Below are 21890 nucleotides of genomic sequence, written 5' to 3' on the forward strand. Positions count from 1 at the left end.
CATGGGTCTATGGAGATAAGCTTGACTGAGGAGTCCTTAGAGATGATCCAGTTAAGGATGGCCCCTTTTGAGTGGGTTGGCAGAGAGCAGGCTTGAGTCAGGGCTTGGTCGGTTAGGAGGTCTTTGATGTCGTTGACGTTGGGATCTTTAGTGTCATTCAAGTGCAGGTTGAAATCACCCAGGAAAATCTCCATGTAATGAGGAAAAGATCTGGAGAAGATCATCAGTAGAGAGCCATACCGTGAACAAGATGGACAGAAAGAGATATGCACAGGGATGTTTGCTGAGTTTGGATAGGACGAGTTCAGAGGTGGGCCAGAAGAGGAAGGACTGAAATGAGAAGGGTATAGAACGGTGCTTGCCAAACATCTTAGAACTACAACCTGCTTTTTAGTGAGGCTAATTTTCTCGACCTGCCTAGCTTAAATGGACATGAGGCAGGTGATTTTTTAATGTAAAAAAGCATCATGTGGTTAGCCTATTGCTTTCTGCAGGCAGCACATTTTCCATTGGCATGGTCACTAAATTTGTACAGACATACAGTTACATAGATAAATATATATTGCATACAAATGATAATGTGTGGAAATGGGTTTTCAGAGAATATTTATTTTTAGATCATCACCCACTAAAGTGTCTCAATGTGTTATTATTCTATTAAAATCTGTTTCCATCACACTTCAGAATTGCAATAACTGTGATTCATTTTTCTTTCCTAACTTCTGAATGTGTACAGTTTATTTACAGGTATTTACATCCTTGTGTGTACTAAAAAAAATTAGATCCTCCAACTTTTCTTTCACACTTCATGTACCTCAGCAGGATTGCCACATAATCCATTTTGCTTTTCTTTCCCAGACTGCAAGATGAGAGAAATTTATAAAGATCAGTCTAGTGTTGACAAATAAGCAGCAATAGACACAGCCTGACAATTGACCTCTGCTTTTGAAGTGCTGAAAATGTGATACAATAAATACAGAATTTCAAGGCAACTTTATTTATTGTCTGGACTTTGGGGACCCACCAAAAAGCAGCTCACAACTCAGCAGTGGGTCGCAACCCGCAGTCTGGGAAACAATGATCCAGGAAACTTACTTAGTATAGGGGTGGCAATAAACCATTTCCACTGGCCCTCCATCTGCTCTTGCCCTTCCCCCGCTGTAATGGAAAGACTCTCTCCTGCTGAAGCAACATCTTTCTGTTATTAAGCTTTGTAAGCTGCACAAAATCACACAGCAGGAAGACATTTGAAACACTGGGCATAATGACTACCAGTGCTTCTTCTGATGATGTCATCAGGATCTAGCTGCTCCTCACAGCAGATTCTATTTTATAATCTGATATGAAACACTAAACACAGTTGGGGACTCTAAGAACAGTGTTTACCTGCTGTTTATCTGACACTCAAAGGCAACATTACAAAGTTAGGAGTTGCTAGGCTGGAAAATGATATTATGGCCCTGATTATGAGAGCCCCATAGTCAGATGGGATAATTATCCCATCCAATAAAATCTGTCACCAATGTGTTTGAAATAGTTTTGCTGTGAAAAAGTACCATAACATGGAGATGTTGGACTTAATTACATTAGAATTCAAGTCTCAGTATTTTCTGTCTTTTTCACTCTCCAGTTTGACCTGCCAACATTTAATCAGAGATGTGGAGTTAGTTGTACTGGCAAGTACTGAGTGCAATAAACATTACACCACGTATAATTGTGCTTCCTTCACATACAGGTGTTTGTGCCGCAAGCTCAGTTTACTGGTCCTCTCATGGTCAGACCCAATGTATCCAGAGGATTATATGAGCCTGAATGCAAATTTGGTATTACAGAAGGGGACGTGGATGCTTGTGCAGCCCCTCCTGTAACACTGATAGCGCTGGTGCACATGTATAATCAGAACTATCATGAAACAGCATTCCATTTTTTGCAAGGGGACTTGGTCCCATGCAAATGGCGCAATCGCTTTGCCTCTGCACAAACCCCATATTAGAGACATAGCACAGATGCCAACAGGACCCTAGAAAGGGGCAAACATGTTTGCCACAAAAAAGGTGGTGCACTACTGTCAGTGAGACTCCTAAAGGGAGCCCTCTGGAGGGGAAAAGTAGTCTAATGGAGCCCACAGACATCGCCCTGCAGACGTGTACAGTCACCTACAGCACGTGCCTGTAGGCGGATCTCTGTCGCCCTCTTTGTAAAACACACAGCAGCTCTGAAGCAGCCACTCCATATTTCACTAAATGCGCTTCCCCAGGGGCAGCTTGAGTTGGCTGTTACCCTGGGGGCAGCACATTCACTGAAACAGAATGCACTCTCCATTTTTGCACTCAGTGCACCTGTTTAAAGGTGCATTGTGGCGTACGCAGGGGCAGTGTGCCCTTTCCCTAATACAGCCCCAAAAGGATAATGTCGTGTAATGTGAATCCATTTAGCCCTGGCCCAATCTCTCTTTAACAGTCCCATAAACTGTTCGAGGAGTCTATGTGTCAATTCATGCAAACAAACACACAGTCAAAAAATGTATTAGAAATAACAAATGTCAAATATTAGAGTGTGATCTTTTCAGGTTTTTGCATGCAAGAGTGTGCAGAATCAATTGCATACGTTTTGAGTTTTTTCACTAAATATCACCTAGCTAGCAGGTTAGCTTTCGAATTAGTTACAAAACCATTCCACTTACGATAGCACTGTTTTCCATCAGCCCCTAGCTCGAATCCGGGGTTGCAGACACAGATAAAGGATCCCAGCGTATTCACACAACCATGAGCACACGTGCCAAGGTCTTCTTCACATTCATCAATATCTGTAGGATTGAACATATATGGTGTTGAAGACTCCATGTTTGATTGTTAAGAAAGCACAATTAGAACACAGGAATGTTGAGAGCTCGATTGAAGACAATGAAGTGGCTCGGGCGAATAATGGCTGGCATAAGCCTTCGGCTCCACTGTTCCAATGTCTGTCTTTCTGTTTCTCCCTTTTTAATTTAGAATGTTGCACCCTTAGTGTGTGAAATGTTCTACAAGCATTATAGCCCTTCTGCCTCAGGTTAAACTGGTTGTTAAAGGTCCTCTCCCACAATATGGGCCTTTGCAAGTGGCTCATGTCCATAACTCAGTTCTGGGCATTTGATAACTCGTATAGCCCTCATCAGTGGCTATAAAGGCTATATTATTATCAGAATATGAAGCAGAATTTCACCTTTCAAATTGAAGGAAGAGATGTCAGAGAGGAGATATTCCTATGGATTAATGTAATTACTGGTTTGAAAAAAAACAAGAAAATAAGTTTATGGCTGGTTGTGGTAGATTCAGCTTCAGTTTTCACTCTCTCAGTGTTAATGCATCAAAACAGAAAAAAGGAACAGAGGCAAAAGGTTAGCCACCCTTAGCTGTAAGATGTTGTCAACCTATTTTCAACACCCACTGTTTGAGTGCACAGTCATTCACACTGACATGCTTGTGCAAGGGTCATTTGATTAGTGCAGATGACACAGGAGTTTACCTATGGACTGCTTTTTTGCACTGCATGGACAATAAGGCCTTTGCAGTATCTTCCAGCAGCTGCATTACACGCCACCTTTCTATCCTCGACAAATCTTTGTTTTTGATCAATTTAATTTTGTTGCATAATGTTCACCAATCCCATATGAATCTTGCTGTTTTCTTCACCCATTGGTCTGCCCTTCATTAGTATTGACTTTGTCTTCTACTTTTAGAGTGCTAGTCTTTAGGCAATTGTGTTCCTTTGTTGCTCACCACATTCAGCTGTAAGACTATAGTGACACTTGTTATGTGCACAGTAAACCTTATTTCACTTTTAACTTAATACATGAGACATCAGAGGAAAAGTATGTCTCAGCTGTTGGGTGGTCTTGTCTTAGCTGTCTCACTCAGAATTAATGGATCTTGAACGAAAGAAAAAAGGAAAGTATGCAAAAGGGCAGACAACTTCAATTATTGGCTATTGCCAGCTTATATTCAGAGCGATTGGTTGATTGAGCTGTCATTCATAATCATGTATGGTTTTTTATCTGTCCAGAGTGAAGGGCAATTTCACTGGTGTAGTAAATGCTTGTGATTGCCTATGGAGAACTTGCATTGGATTGCATTGGTACTGGGGCATTTATTCCTAGGCTTCTACCTGCCACGTCTGTATGTTCAGCCAGCCCACAGATCTACATATTGTTATTGCAGATCAGTTTCACAAGGGCAATATATTTTGCTATTTTGCCTACCAATGGATCAACCCACCATGACTTTGCTCTGTCCATCTCCCAACTCGAACTGTTGTAATGAATGGCAGGCTTTATGTAATTGTCTTTGTGTTTGTGTAATTACCTTTGCTGCTGAACACATTCAGAAGACGGAATTCTGTGGATAGTATATTCTACATTGCAGTATAACGCAAAACACACATATTTTTGTAAAACAGCCCAGACCTATCGGTTTTGCCAATGTTTGTTCTTCATGATATGGCAAAAGCACAACATCAAACTGACAGGTTTACTGCAATACAGGTGCAAATCTCTAGTCCTTAATTACAACATAAATCTCACTATTTTGGCTGCTTCAACCATTTTTCATGAAGTTTTATGCCGAAGGAAATCTATCTGTACCTATGTAACACAACTGTAGTTAACTATATATGATTGAGGGGACAGATCAGTATCATTCCATGACACAATTGACAGGCTATTATGTGAAATTTACAAAGCATTAATACTCACAGATTCATCGCATAAATATATTTTGCCAGCAATTATCAGTGGCAAAGGTTCAGAATGACTGCATCAGTTAAAGGGTGTTCTTGCAGGGCCTCAATTGGATCTCTGGTATTCTTGATTTAATTTATTTTGGGATACGTGTGTTTCCATTGAAATGGATTTTTATTACTCTGGTTGATTATTGGGAAAGAATAAATTGGAAACTTCCTTTATTCAGTACTTGTTCATTTTCTAGGCTACATCTAGCAGAACTTATCGCATTCTTTGATCTTTACGGCTATCAAAATGGAGCTGGTGACATGTTTACAAGAGATCAGCTATGCCTGCTGGATCTTGTTGGAGTTGCTGCTCAGTTTTCCCATGGGCAAATGCAAATACATTTAAATAAAACAGCCATGACTTTGGTCTCCAGGTCAAATGTTTCCTTAATTTCATCCTTAATTTCATGTAAAAAGATGTTTGTTTACGATCATTTAAAAAATGTAAAAGTGTATTTAAAAGTAAAGCAGAAAGCATAGAACTCCAGAATAAAATGTAAAATTATCTTGTAAACAATGTGTAAATTGCTGAAAAAATGGGGCCTCAAGTCTATCATTCATATTGGCAATGCTACCGTGAAGTGAGGCTATTCCCAATGCTTGAGGGGAGAAGGGGGGGGGGACATGTTTAACATTTCCAGATGAAGATATTGATATTTCAATAATATGTGTCAACAGGTCAATAAGGGCAAACTAGCTTAAGGACTAGGCCATGAACTGGTTTCTACAATGATTCAAATGAAACTGCTAAATACTAATTAGATATGGAGTTAGTGGCGTTCTTCTTTTGCCAGGTACATTTTGATAGCTAGTACTTGCTTTAAAAAATACATAGTTGTTTTCTTCTCTCTTCTCTCTCTATAGATTAATGTTTTAAGATTTTGGGTTGTCGTGAAAGTTCTTTAGTTTGGAAGTTTGGGGAATTCCATTATCGATTTAGGGTGAGTGCTGTTGTAGAGGTAAGTAGCAAATTAAATAACAGATGGTTCACTTGGGAAAAGAGGGATATAATCCCTCAATAGTGGGTTTAAGTCTATGGACTGCATCCACAAACTTCACTTGGGCAAAAAAGTGTTACTGCCTGTTCACGCTTGGAGTCCAATGTGGTATCATTTGCAACAGTCCTAGATCTTATCATATAGACTTCATAGTTTGGTACTCACATTGTATTGTGTTTTCTAAATTGTCTTTCAATTCAAGAGAATGAATACATACCTCTCTCCCAAGCATTCATATTAATGGTCTTTAACACAACCAGGGTAGGTTATAATTAACATAAACAGCTAGGAAGAGGTGTCTACTTCATCTAAAAATATGAGATGGGAAAGATGACTGATTAACCAAATGAAAGATGGACTATATAAACAGGTAGACTAAGGGCATGCACTCCATTCTTTGTGTACCTTCTTCTTCCTCCACCCCCACCCCGCCTAGTGGATTAGAGAATGCTCCTTCTGCTGTTGTAATAATTATAACTTTGACTATGTTATCTATTAAGCAAAATCCAAATAAGCAATAATTAACTGGTAAGGAGATAATCCGTTATTCAAAATCAGTCATTACAAGAATGTCCTTTCATCAGTTATATGAATGTTGCAGAACTTGGCCATCATTGTAGTGTACTCAGTTACTGACCATTCACCATTCAATATCAATATTTGAGCAGCCTGGCTAGATAAGCATGCATACATAGATATTGCTACAAGCATGGTAACTATCTTTGCTGTTAGAACTGGAGTGTGCTCCGAATAAGTGGCTTGTAAGTGATACATAGGAAGGTTTTAGGATCACCAGAATGGAGAAGGATTCAATACTGAGCACTAAAACTATTGGTTCCCAACAATGGGCAAAAGCATTAGTTCTTCCCCACCTGCCAAATGTCATACTAAAGAATGGAACCATCATTTATCCCTAATGAACATATATTTTGTATATGTGGAAGTAGTTCAAAGAGTGTACACTTCAAGATTAGTACTTATACCATCACATAATCTTTGATCTGCAGAAAGGTGATGTCCTGGATTGCATTCGCACATTGCATGTCCGTCCCTATTGTGGCAGATGTGTGTACATCCTCCATTGCGATCTGTGCAGGGATCTCTCACTTGAAAAAGAGAATAATAAGAACATAGGTCAGCTTTTTGAAGACAGGATGGTTTTATTAAAAATACATTTGATTAAATACCAGGCATGCAGAGTGCAGATAAATTCCCTTTAGGCAAATGCAATCACTTGAATTAAAACTTGTAACACTGCCAAAAGAAAAGGAGCATAGACATAAAATGTAAGCGCTCCATTGAAGACGATGGAGCAGCAGCAGGCTATAAACACTGGTATAGGACAGAAGCGCCCAACTTTATAATTTCCTAATACATACCCCGACTCCCCCTCTCCCCAGCCTCACCACATTATATAAGGATTACTCAGCGGAGTAAGAAAGTAAGATGCTGTAGAGGAGGGCACAGAGCGAGCCTACACGCCTTCCACTGCTTTCAGTGTCACTGGCACTTCAGGAGGGAACCCCAGCACGGGCACTAGACGGCTTGCAGGTTTGCTGATTACTACGTCAGTAGAATGAGCATTAGAATTTATTCATTATCTCGTTACCATGTGAAGGACCATATTTTCTGTTTAAGATCCACCAGATATAAATCAATATCACTTACTGCCAAGCCGATGATCTTCCTCGCTGGCATAAGATGTCGTGCAGGGTTGCCGATTATTATGGCAGTAGAACTGTTGTGTAATTCTTATAAATCTATATAGGATCTGTGCGGTTAGACAACATAAACTGTAGGATTGGTGTCCAGACTGATTCCAGACATCTCCACTGGGTATGTTCTCCTGTATACCAACTAGCTCACAGTGCCACTGTAAACTCCTCTTACCAAGGAGAGAATAGTTCTTGGCAACTATCAAACATGACAACTCTGTCCCATCAGGGATGGTGAAAAACAGTACAGTCCTTTTCACTAAGTCACTCATGCTCACTTTGACTCAGGGAGATACACAGAATAAACAGTGGGGAGGTTTTCAATAAGTATTTATGGAACCAAAGCCATTATAGTGTAAAATAGGTGCGCTGAAACAGCCATGAGACAGAAACAGATTTAAATGGTTATAAGAACCAACAAAGTATACGGATGGTAGATCTCTACCATAGTGCTAAAACAATGAATACTGGCAGGTATAAAAATACATGGCAGCAGAATGGGTACTCCTACGATGTGAAACTAACTAGATGTACCTAAGTGTACCTAGCATGTATGTAGGTGTAGAGCCAAGAATCCCTCTAGGATAAAGTCAACCCCATTACCTGAAGTGAGAGACTGTGAGACCGCGTCTTGGTCTCGAGATGGACATCCCCACAAGGGATGTCAGACTATTGCAAGCTGGAGTGTCTGCGTGCAGGAACCTCAGCGTCTTGCGTCAGTGTGTCAGCATGGAAGTCCTTTTTTACCTTTCTCTGCCTCAGCAAAGAAATTGTGTTTTATACCCAAAGTGGTACCCTCAGGGGATCTACCTTGCTGTGTCATGTCGGACTTAGGATGACAGAAGGAATGACCCTTGCACATAGTTATTATGCAGGAGATGGTAGTCTTGCTGAGTTTCGAAGAATCCTTACACTTAATGAATGAGGCTAGTTTTCAGGGAAACCCCACGTCCTGTAAATTCTAAAGTAACTAGGTAAAAGGTCAGTCCCAAGAACTGTTATGTAGTGTAATGGCAGGGGAAATATAGGTGAAAGGTTTGGTTGCTACCTGAGCCTATATTGAGGTACCTATATGAAACATAACACCCACTCCTCATACGACTGTATGACTTACTAACATTTTTGTGTACTTCCAAGCATTGTATGCAAACAACTAATTAGGTCCTAAAATAGTGCGTTAAAATGTTTTTAATTTATTATTTAAATGCTAAAATTGTATTTAAAGCGGTAGAAGTCTTACTAAAATATGTTTGTATCTATAATTCGAACAACTATGAGTGTCTGAAAGCCATGCAGCTCAGTAAATAGAATTGTGTTAGTTGCTTAGAATTCCAAGTTTTGGTTGTTTTGAAGAAGGCAACATTTTTCCCAGCACACGATGAGCCAAATGTTTATGTGTCCTGGCTGGGAGATGCAACATCACTGTTGCAGAGGTCGGTCCCCGCAACACCTCACAGATCAGGTCAAAGGAGCACAGATGATCTTCTGTATTGCCCACAGCCAATGCTGGGGAATCCTGTATGACATCCAAGCCCTGAGTGTTGAAGAGGATCTGGTATCCTTTCGAACAGGAGTTGAAGCATCCTGTGGTGGCTCTAAGAATGCAGACATCAACATGGGAATATGCTGAGGACACAGCAGTACATGGGCCATTATCGGGTCCAGTAAAGCCTCCACGTCCGGTGGCGCGACCAATGAAAGTGGTAAGACAGAGATCCAACATGCATTCTTGTCCGCAGAACAGGCATCGAAGGACAGGCAGAACGCAGTTGATTCAGACTGGTCTAAATGATAGGAACCAGGACTCACTTAGTTCTTGAAGGCGAGGTGTACCCAGATGAAGTACCATGCGATCACAGTATCGGCGCTCCAGGAGCGTTTTTTCAATCTTTTTGGTTACTGGGACGTCCATTACGTAGCAGAAAAATTACAATAAGTATTCCTTCTATTAGGAACAGGATCAACGGAAGCCCTTCAAAAATGCTTAGACTCCAAAGATTGTCTGAAAGGTGCTTAACAGTCCAGAACCCATAGTCTTAAATAGGTGTATTATACCTGTCGTATCAGACATGTGAAAGATATGCTGTACCATTTTGGTGAAATGGAAAGGGCAGTTTGTTTGTACTAGTGCCTGTATCTCAGCTGAGGACCTTGCGACCTAAGGATCAAAAGTATATTGGGCAGAGGTTAAGGGCACGATTTTCTGAAAAGCATGGCTTTCATTTGGCTCAGAGTTTCAAACCGTATGAATGAAACATTCAATGAAGTAAAACCACACAGAGAGAGGCCCCTCACCACAAAGGGACAGGGCTTAAGTGCGACTATAATGTCATTTTTGACATTATAGCAACATTCAATGAAGGCCATAACAGCACCTCCCTGACTGTGTGGGTCGGTGGAAACAATACTAGCATACCACAAGTATCCCTGGAGTTTATAGTGACACAATATGCGATGCCCGGAAGCATCTGACAACAACCTTGATCATTTAGCATCAAGTAACTCCTATTTGAAGGCAACTTGAACACCAGATTAATCACAGCAGCTGGGGATCTTTTCAAATGTCAGGGTATTTTTGCAAAGAACAATTATAGGCCTGTGAAGCAAGATATCCTAGCATATTAGAGATCCACTTAAAGAGTTCTCACAGTTTGCACTGCTTAGGAATACTTCCATGTCCCCAATACTGCATTGAAATCTGTAAGGCAATTCCCAAGATTCCTTGATGAATTCCTTACCCATCGCTTCATATCTGCCGGCCTGTTGTTGTTCTAAGCAATACTGAAACTGGAAAGTTGTGACCAGTAATGTTATATGGCCATGTATTAACCATTCTTTGGATGGTGACTATGCTACAGTAAAAGGTAACGGGTCAAGTTTTTCAATACGCAGCATTGTATATTTTGCTCTCCTTTGTGCCATTGTTATCTGCTTCTTAGTTAGATGGTATGCAGAAATTAGGGACGTTCTGTTGATAAATCACCAAGGCACATAACCGGAACGTAATGTTTGTAGCGTTCAGCTCAACAACATAATAGAACGTAGCTGAGACTGTCCCTGCTGTATCATGGACAAATCTAGTTCTAGTATATCTATAGCAGAAAATACAAAGTTGCCCAGTGAATAAATCTTGGATGATAATGTAGTCATACCATTATCGATTACAGCTAATGCTTTTTCTAGGTTAATTCTATCAATTTCACAGAGTCTCTCCGCGGATTGAGATATTTTCCATATTTTATTGTAAACAGCGTATAAGAAACATTTCAGACGTGGCTTTTTGGGGGCCTAATAAAAAGTCCCTTAGATCCATGTCTGCTGATAGTAAGGATAAGTGTTGTTTCACCTGGGACAGTGTCCAGGTTTTTAGCCAATTGAGGCATAACTTCCCAACACTAGATGATGTCACCACCCCGATGTTCTCTTTGTACATAGTGTTTGTCTGGCCTATGGATACTAAACCCTTCGGTGGTACCCCTGAATTTTGACTGACATCCATTTGTGTCTGAGGGCCAAACTAACCATCCCTTCCAATTGAGGTCTGATGAATTGTATGTAACTGCATGTATGATGTAATCTACTGTATCCACACCATGTTTTGTAAAGTTTTGCCACCCCTCAAAGGGTGATGGTAAGGGGATCCGAGGTATGTTCAAGTCTTTGTTCTTGGCTAGTCCAAGGCAGGAAGTATGTTGCACAGTGTCATTCAGAAATATTATCTGCTGTGGAATGAGGCATGCTCAAAATAGTGCTTATGTTCCTTGAACTTGCCCTTCCTTTGAACCCCAGACTGATTTTATGTCCATAGTGTCCTTCCATAAGTCAAAACTGTGTTCAGACAGTTGGGAAATAAAGAATGCAGGATAAATCTGTTTGGTGTTAGTTAGCATATTTTTCTCTGCAGTTTTAGGTGCAACCTTATAGTAATATGAGGTCAGGTCTGAATTGTTAAACCCTGAAAAATTAGAACATTTCTGTGCAAACGTCGGCGAACTACCTTTTGGTGGTGTTGAGCAATTATCCCATTGGTGGTATGGAAAAACATTACGTGGAATACTGGATTTATGTAAAAAGTGAAGACCATAATGTTGGTAACAGTACATAGTGTTGTAATTTCAATGCTTGAAAATTCAGCGGTTTGTACTAAATCAGACAACATATTATTTACAGTTTCAAAATACCAATCGTAAGACAATGCACTGGAAGTAATGATACCATTTAAAGAAATTTCGAATATATGAGGAATTTTCAAAAGTTCTGTGGGACCAAATACATCATATGCTACTCTGTCCCAAACTATACCACCAGGAACTGGAACAGCTGTAATGTTCACGAAGGACAGGTCTCTTTGTTCACGATGAGATGAATCATGAGGTTTCAGGACCAAGTTCACATTTGATACTGCAGAGCGTTCTGGGAGATAGTTACCGTTCATGAGTAAGCAAAAGACAGTCACTAGGCCAATCCAGAATAGAAAAAAACAGTATTCCATTTATTATCCAGAGCTGTAGCCTTGGTGAGACCAGGTAAGTCTTTTTCAGAAAAATATAAAAATCATGAACTTGTTGCTTATGGGAAACTGGAGCTGGCATTGTCACAGGTTCACTTTGATCAAGAGAGAAGGTATCAAAATCGATGAAGTAGTCAGATGCAGTTTAGTCTATTTTTGGTAGCTCAGCAGGTTTAGTTGAACTGGCAGACTTCTCTAGTAGATGCATATTGATGTAGATATCGGTGGTAGGCTGAATTGATATTTGTCTTTCATTTGTTTTTTAATGGTCTGTTTCAACAGGAATGAGTTCCATTTCATTGATAGAATGTCTGTTGCTTGGTATTGGTGATTTTACAAATTGTATGAGTCTTTCTGTAGTTACTTTGACATGTAGCACTGAGATATCCATTCACTCACCAACACACCCATACACACACTCACCCACCCATCCAAGCTTCTTTTGTACACATTGCTCGATAAACGGGTGTAGCATTAGAGCTATGGAAGTAAGTGCAAAAAGCCCAGAATAATATGAGGTAACATTACTGCTATCATACATACAACCCACATAGTAAAGCAAGCTTGGGTTAAGTGCAACATTGACCCTATACCATACACTTCATGGGTAGCTGAGTTCAGGTTGATTATAAACCACAGATGAAAGTCGAACCAATCCTGCACCCGGTGTTCAATCTGCATACAACTATTCAGGGAAAACCAAGTTCATCCAGATATTGAAGCCCTGTTACATAACTAATGCCCTACTACAAAGAGTCATTATCTGTATCAAACCCCTGACAGTCACCAAACCTACATTGAGAAAAGAAGTTTATATGAGTAGAAAAGTGGGTATTGTAAACAGTGTTTACTCAATAAATAGACTTCACTCTGTACCATACTGTTTGCAGACAGAGAAACTCATGAACAATATAAGTAACTATTTAGAACAGTGTACACTCAAAGAATACAGTATTTGCTTCAAATAACCAAGGTCTGAAGGTGCTAAAGATCATACTACCTACAGCCTTCATAATGTAGTGAAAACTTTACAGATAGTCCATATTCTAAAGCAAAACAATAACATAAGTTAGTACCTGGTGCACACCATTTTCTATGTTAAAAAGAGACTGTCATACTGAGACAATTCTGTCCAATAAGCTGCTCACAATTCTTAGTAAGATGTACGTACAATCTTTGCCCTACAGGAAAGTTTTTCTGCAGTGCCAAACAACTTGTGTGGAACACAATGAATGCAAGTCATCCCTGTCACTTTCCCACAGGGTTACTCTTCAATGCAAATATATATAATGTGCTTGATACCTCTACACAGCTATAGTGTATTAGGAACCTATGCGTTTTGTAAATACTTACACCCATTATCTGGACAAAGGCCGTAAAAAAGTAGGCAGAGAAGTAATATGGTAGTTGCCTGCCACTAAGTAATCTATAAAACAAAACAACCCAATTATTGGATGATGCCATCAGTGATATCATCAATTATATAATTTTAGATGTCATCAGTGATATCATAAATGTTGTTATAGAACATCAAGAGTGATGTAATAGGCCATAAGCAGTGCATGGAGGGGAACAATTTATAGTTAACTCTGGGGAATTTCTGTAGTGTTTTTTTTGTTTTTACTAACACCCCTCATCAACCAGGCTAGCTTGAATTCAGTGGCAAAGTGAGCAAGGGTCCCACGTCTGGACATACCCTGCCAACTTAGGGCGAACAAAGGAAACACAAGGAGTGAAGGGACGGAGCACTGAAACTTTTCAAACACTCACCCCCAGTCACAGATCTAGGTTGAATCCATCATCGTTCTTTGGCTCACTTCGCCACCTCAGATCAGACCCTGTGCCTCATGGGAACAGTTCAGCCCGAACTGCCAAGCCAGGTCCTCCCTGAACCGAAGACAAGCATCCTGGGATTTGCATTATAAATTATAGTTACTTGAGATAACTAAAAATGCTGAATTTCAGTGGCATTGTGTGTTTAAAATGTTATATTATCACTGAAGTTACCACTTTACTATAAACTTACTTCAAACTTTGTTTTTTTAGCCAATACTGGCCCAGGTACCCCATCACCCGAGGCCTTACTGGGTGCCCCGGCGCCCACCCAGGATACCCCCAAACAGTGCCTGTGGGGTTGCAGGGGAGCCCCAAGGACCCTGTGGCCCTGCTAGCTCCCCACATGCAACTATCCTGGGTGCTATAGGAGCTGGCATTGCTTCCAACCAGAAGGAGCAGGTTTTTTTTATTTGCTCCCACTGGGTGGAAGCAATATGAGTTTCTCTGCCCACAAGAGTGTGCTCAGGAATGCAAAAGGCTGCTCCTACCTGGCTAGAACATTTCTAAAGCTCCCACAGCATGGGAGAAGGCATGCCTTCCCAGCACGAGTTCCTGCAAGGGAAGACATGTGTGCTCCCACCAGGCAAGAGCTTTAAAAATGCTCCCGCCAGGTGGGTGCAGACATATTTTTCCCTGCCTGCTCTCTTGCATACAAAGAAACTACTGCTTCCTGGGGTGGGCTTGCTGGGACACAGTAATTGAGCTGGCCTTGAGGGATAGTGGCCCTGATGTCTTTATGGGTGCTCCCCCCTTTAGTTTTAGATCAGCCCCGGAGATGGGTCCTCGATACCTATTAAGGCCTAGAGAGGTGGCTGAACCCTCCCCTCCTTTTTTATGATCTCAGCCATGGGAAATTAGATCCATGGGGCCTATTAAGGATTGTTGATGGGGGCCTATGGCCCCCTCCTCTCTACAATGGTATTCAATGCCAGGCGATGGAGTATCTAATGCCATTTCAGGCTCAGTGATGGGGGATTTGCACAATCATCCCCTTTAATTTAACATGGAGTCCACAGGTACCTATTAAGGCATGAAGAAGGGAGACCATTCACCTCCTCCCCTTTCTTTTCTTGTCAGTCTGGGAGGTGGAGTCTCCTGGGCCTCCCAGAGACTCCACGAGGAGGGCCCAGCACCCCGGCCCCATGTTTGGCAACACAGACCCTCCCTGGGACCTGGAAAACTCCTAAAGGGTTGCTGTAGCACATGAGCCCTCACTTCTTTTTAAAATTTCACAGAGGATTTGCAGGTCATCAGGGAATTCTTGATTACATTTAAAAAAAATTGTTTAGCCACAGGCAGTGTCCCCCTGGAACCCCCTCTTCAGGCCTAGGGGGTCAGGGTATCCCTTATGTTTTTTAAAAACTTTTGTTTTAGTACTCAGGACTAATTCCTGAGTCCTAAGATGTTTTCTGATGCATGCTTGGTAATGTGTTGCCAGCCTCAGCATAAGATCTGTTGGGTCTGCAGAGCCTCCATGGTGTGATATATAGAATATTTTAGCCCTAATTGCTCAAATACTACTGAACGGATTATCCCAAACAACAAAAATCATGCTTTCTGGATCAAGATCTAGCTTTCAGCTAAATTCTATTCAGCAGTTTTTGAAGTATTGCTTTTCAATGCTCATATGGAAAAGTGAATGGAGAAAACATGTTTTGGGACCCTCCCCCTTTTTCTTGGCCCCCGCTTGACAGATCATCCTGAAACATTCTATGAAGGAGGTGAGCCTTTTTTAAAAAAGTGTTGTGAAGGTTTGTCAAATGATGCCAACAAAAAGTGCTTTTCCTATGGAAACATAATCATAACTATATATATACCCAAACAAATTAAAACAAATTTTAAAAACGCTTACCTATAATGATATGAATTAAAGGCATTCCCTATATAAAAACACTTGTTGTAAATGTACTCCTGATGTACTTACCTCAAACTAATGAAAACTGACATAATGTACTACAAAGTAACAACTGATGTTTGTAGTGTACTTGGACTGCTGGTGCAAATGGCAAACATAGATTCAATAACATATAGAATTATGAAATGATTGTATGTTTAAATTCTTCTTTTTAACCTTTTTTTATAATATTGTTCTCATTTGCTTTTCGCTACTTGTTTTAAAATTGTTATGGTTTTAATTAACTAAACAATAAACATTACCTTACCTTACCTTCCCATATAGAATTATAAATGGGTAATAGTGAATAATGGGTGATTTTCTAAAAAAACAGTGGAGCTTGAGTTGTCATGAAGTCACTTAGTACCCTGAAGTGAAAACAATCCTATTATTCACTTTCTACCCATCTATAATTGTATGTTAAGTATGACCCTCAAAATCATCTACCCTCCTTTATTCTACAGGATGCTTGTTTCTGGTCCTGGGAGGACCTGGCCTGGCAGTTCAGTCTGGACTGTTCCCATGGGGCACATGGTCAAGACTGATTTGCATATGGCTGGGTCCAAATTGGGGTGGCGTAGTGGGCAAAAGAACAATGGATTTAACCCAGATCTTTTAACTGGGGGAGAATAATTGCATTGTCAGCATTCCATCCATCATTTGTTTGCTGTAACACTTTTTGCCCCAAGTGGGATGGGTATGCCCAGACGTGGGTCCCTTGCTCACTGTGCCACTGGATTCAAGCTAGCCTGGCTGAAGAAGGGTGACATACCCTGAAACCGGTCCCAGGATGCTTGTTTCTGGTCCAGGGAGGACCTGGCCTGGCAGTTCGGTCAGGACTGTTCCCATGGGGCACAGGGTCACGACTGATTTGCATATAGCTGGTTCCAAAACGGGGTGGCATAGAGGGCAAAAGAACAATGGATTTACCCATGATATTTTGACTGCGGGAGAATGTTTGCATTGTCAGCATTCTGTCCATCATTTGTTTGCTGTAACACTCCTTTATTTTACTGCACAGAGATAAAGTAATGGTGGGTTTGCCATACAGAACAATGCCTTCCCTGTCCCAAAAGTAAAGAAAAAATAAATACCTGTCCTCCAGCTGCTCGCCCCCACCAACCTTAATGCCTTTCCTACTCTTTTTGAACCAAAACTCTTTTCACCTTTGCAGCACATAGCCAGCATTGAACAGACAGGCTTTCAGAAAGTCTTATCAAAGCAGCCTGGAATCCCTTTATGATAAAGTGACAGAGGGAAACAAGTTTGGTTTTCTACTGTAGCACTAAATAACCTGATTTATAATCTGTTATTCACTACAGTGATGCTCAGTGATCTATACGTAGCAACGCTAATTATCTGTAAGGACAGTAAGAATCAGGCTACTTACATTCACAGTGTTTTCCATCTCTATTTAGCTGGTACTGTGGTCGGCATTGACATCTGTAGTGGTCTTCGTTGATCTGCACACACTCCTGCTCACAGCCACCATTATTAATAGCACAGGAGTTGACAGCTAGAAAATGGAAAATGGTGAAATACCTGTGATTGGTTTTTAAAGGATATTGCTATTTACTTGTTTTGTTATCTTTTTTTATTTGAGGTACACATTATAATTTGCTCTGTTCTCAAATGGATTGGGTTGATGAAGTTTAAAGGTGAAACTGCATGAACCATAAACAGTGAAAGTCGAGTTTGCCAGAAAAGGGGAATCAGGAAGTCATAGGACCTATTTACAAATTCCCTGAATTTAGGTGTGGTGGTCCCAGAGGGCCATAATCTCTGATTCTGGCTGCCATCACAGTACATAAAACCAGGGATTAGAAGTTATTTCCCCTGTAATGGTGAATCAGACATGGATCTGGGAAAACCAGGTTCAAATCTGTATGTGTTTCTCCTTGCAGAGAGATTGAGGAGCTGAGTGGAAAGAGAAATGTGTTTAGACAGGATAAACATAAACAGAGACAGGCAAGATAGCCATTGAATTATGAGCAATATGTGGACCCACTGCCCACTTTAAGTTCATACTGAATACAATATGTTTTTGCCAATAGTCAGCTTCAGTCAGCTATAGGCGAGACCTAAAAACATAGAAAACTGTAGCCTACAACAGGTTTGTGCATGTAATCCAGTTGTTAAAATCAGTTTGTCTATGTATCCCACATACTCTTTTCATATGCATTTTAAAGGGTCATCAACACAGGTGTTGGAAAGGTCATTATAAATAGGACATTCCTCATACATGCATACCTAATGTGAGCACCATTGTTGCTTCTCATATATCTGTGAGGATTTCATAACCAGGGCGCCGGAATGGGCCAGACTGCATGACATTTAAGATGAGCCATCCTAGTACATTGCCTGTTGATGTTATACAAAATTAGTAAATATCTATGACAGAGAAAATAGAACTATCCTCTTCCTTCCTATCTTCTTGTGGTCTCTTGATTTGTTGGGTTTGCCACTTTTGTCTTTTTGGTTAATGTGTGGTGTACAGAAATAGGGTGGTGTTATGTGGGTGAAGGGAGAAATAAAAGGTTTTGCTGGTGTGATTTGGGACCGAATGTTTTGTATTATATAAATTGATGCTTCAATTGACATTTCCATTTCTTTAATTTCTTAACTTGAAATGGTAATGTTTTCCTCTATAGCATGCTTAGCATTGCAACCTGCAAAACTGTATGTGTTCCCTTTAGGTTTTCTAAATTAATAAACTACCCAATAAATGCATTCATAGGTCCAACAGAGTTATAGGAAATAACTATTTCACATCTTTAATGGCTATAAGTGAGGGTAAACATGAAAGAAGTGGTTGGGCTACTAACACATTTCATGAGCAGTTGTTTGAAGGACTAGTAATGCTTTGAAGAAAGACTGATAAATCAGTGCCACAGGTTCACTCCTCCTAGGTGCAACCCCTTGTTCTTTAAAAGGATGCTGCAACATTGTAGGGGGATGCAGAGATGGGTGTAACCCTCAATTGTATGTGTTACTCTTCATTGAGTGTAATCAGTTGGGGATTGTCAGTGACAGTTTCATAAACAGTACTTAAAGAAGAGTGGCCTTGTGTTTGAGGATAGAACCCTTAAGAGATGATATGGAATAGGCTTTGTAAGAAAGGAGTAAGTGTTTGACATGGTTCAGGTAGACTGTTCTGGTCCAGCAGACGTAGGGAACAGTGGATGCACCTCAAGTGGGCGATGCCGCTGACAGAGAATCTATTGTAGGACACCTGATGAGTCAATGTGTTTTCTAACCCTGCCTAGAAGAGACTGGTGGCTGTGTGGCACACAAGTGTGAGTGATGGGCAGAGGTATGGGGAGTAGGAGCTCAGAACACCTGTGTTGACATCTCAGGCAGTTTCTTTAAAGAAATGTAATTCTACAATGTGTCTTTATCTTTACTATGTGTTACTATAGAAATATACACATTACTCAGAAAGTACATCGATTCCTGACTTGGTTCCCATTGTCTGAATATAGGTGACAGTTGAAAAGAAGGTGGATGTCCAGGTGTTGAAGTCATGAATGCAGAAATGGAAGTGTATTGGTATAACATTCACCAGGTTTACCAGGTTGCAGATTAGGAAAGAGCCTTGGCTTTGCTCACTAATCAATGCTAAGAACTTTGAACTACTCTCACATTAAGACTCTTGCCTCCTCACTGACATGCATCTCACAACTGTGCAGAAGAGAACAAAATGACAACCTTGCTGTACATTGCTGGAAGAACAATACACAAATGTTGGCCAAAGACTAGGACAAGAAGGGAGCAGGGTAAGGAAAGGTGAGGTTTAGACACTCAGATATGAATGCAGTGTTTTCTCCAGATGGAATTCACTGCAGGGTCATGAAAAATTGAATGGTTTTGGGCTGATGAGGTAGACACTCTAACCCTATATAATATGGTTCAGTTTGATAACAATTTTCACTAAACATGCTCATAATCTTTCATTCAGACTCACAAATATGATGCTAAACAACTTTTTAAAACTGTGAATGAGTGGAAACCAAACTAAAGTAAGCAAACTTTCTGGGTCTATAAAGCCTGTATCTAAAGCAAAAAAAGGGGGACCCCCTGTAAAAGAGATAATTTGAGTTAAGGGAAAAGCAATAGAACAATATAAAGAAACTCCCTCGTGACCTATATTTCTTTCACAGATCAGATATTATATTCAGCATAGGCTAACCAGCTATGTCATAACAACAATGTACTTAAAAAAAAGAAGGACTTCTATATATCGCAGGGCTATTCTTGGGTCCTCGCGTAACTGACTGACAGACGACTTAGTGGCTCCTAATCCCATGCCCAATTAGCGCTGGCCGTGACGGGTTCATAAATCCAGAATGGAATTTTTATGAAGCTGCTCGGTATAGCACCATCTAATCGCATGAAATAATTTGATTAGTGTTTGGTCCTACACTATGTGGAGACCTACCCCTGCTGACACATTCCATATATGCTTTTTGAATCTAATGCATACCACATGCGAGGTCATTTAGATCATGAATTATCAGCTATAAAATACGGCAAAAGCTAACTTGAATAGTCAATGTTTTCCTCTGCTGATACCATTTTTATTGAGAGTACAAGTATCCTCTGGGTGTTTTTTATGTTCTGGCTTCTGGCTAAGGTCCTGAGGAAGGTGGTGTCACCATTTGTTTTACCACCGAAACGCGCCTTGACCAATATTGTTCAGATCCTGCTGAACGCAGCTATTCTAATTGGTCCTGGAGACAATCTTTTGTCTGCCACTTTCCAGATAATTGCATTTGTGAATGTTGTATGAATTTGTATGAGAGTGGATGTTTCTGTTGTAGCATGTATGAATTCCTTGTATGATCTTTCACTCAGGGGTCAATTATGGTTGATTGTATTGCATTCAACTTGTATACTAGAATTGTGTTTATCTGTATGTACATGTTAAAAATAATATTTTTACACTAAAAAAGGGAGTTTCTTTACATTATAAAGCCTGTATCTTCATGCTCAAGTCTATTCCTCACTCAATTCATGAATTTCCAAGAGAAAACATACATAGCAAGTTGAGACACACACTCTTTCAAGGCACTACATGACACTGGCACATTAATAATAGCATCTCCTTTCTTAAACCTTCTAGATAGCTCTGCTCATCCTGACTCCTACTTGCAACACATACCATACATATGTAAAAACAGATCTGGTAGTTGAGCCTTCTCCTTCATTACTCCTATAGCCTGGAATGACCTGCTTCTACACATAAGAGCCTCCTCATCACTTCTTAAATCCCTCAAGAAACTGAAGGCTTTGCTGTTTGAGTAGTCCCACTATGCCATGTGTTCACACTTGCTTACCACCAGAATAATCTCCCGGGTGATAGTGTGTTCTACAAATCTGACTAGCATAACATAACAAACATAACAAAGGAATGGACTTATGAGGAAATATAAAACGAATATCGTAGTATCATGAGGAATGCACCTCTAATATGTAATGGATTACCCTAGCAGTTAATAATAAAAAACTAATTGTAATTTTATAGTTTATACTGAAACTACATTACCTTCAAAATTGCTCACTTCTCAGGAACACAATAAGAGCATGACGATTTTTTCTATTAAAACCTTTATAAAATTACAAATGAAAACACATGCTCTAAATACATTAGGACAAACCTTTCTCGTATGACTGTGTTTTTTTGATGAATTAACTAAATCTCTCATTCCAGCTCCAGCAAAATGGCATTGCCTACTTGAGACCAACCAGCTACCAGCATCCATGTACATAAGAAAAATTCAGCAGCAGGGTTCCAATTTAGTTAGATATGATAAAGAAATATTCTTAAATGGAGAGTCAAGCAGCTACCTTAAAGTTGGTAAGAATGCCACAATAGAAAAAGCCTAAAAGCCTCCTGTAGACTTTGAAGCTCTCAACAACCTCTTCAAGATCTGTCCTAGCCAAGACTCTTGAAAAGTGGACCTACAAGGAACGTTTTGCCCAACAACAACCATATACTAGCTCAACAATCTGGATTCTAAGCTATTGCAAGGAACGTACTACACTGCAGAGCGGTGACACTAAGCTTCACTTTAAATGTAACAAAGACACCAGCCTTTTTACTCCTAATGAACCACCTGGAAGTATTTAACACAGAGGGCTATTATGTCCGCCTCAACATTTTCAAGAGT

The 21890-nt window shown here is 40.3% G+C and overlaps 1 protein-coding gene across 1 annotated transcript in view; it reads right to left on the minus strand.

Moving 5' to 3' along the window:
* The window catches only part of LOC147683929 (uncharacterized), an 879194-nt gene that overhangs the window by 250584 nt on the left and 606720 nt on the right, over positions 1-21890 (minus strand). The window contains 3 exon segments of the mRNA XM_086942580.1: positions 2684-2806; positions 6749-6871; positions 17111-17236. Of these exon segments, the coding sequence (XP_086798706.1) occupies positions 2684-2806; positions 6749-6871; positions 17111-17236 (372 nt within the window).

This window comes from Lissotriton vulgaris, chromosome 11 (assembly GCF_964263255.1).
Source record: "Lissotriton vulgaris chromosome 11, aLisVul1.2, whole genome shotgun sequence".
In the NCBI taxonomy this organism is placed as follows: domain Eukaryota; kingdom Metazoa; phylum Chordata; class Amphibia; order Caudata; family Salamandridae; genus Lissotriton; species Lissotriton vulgaris.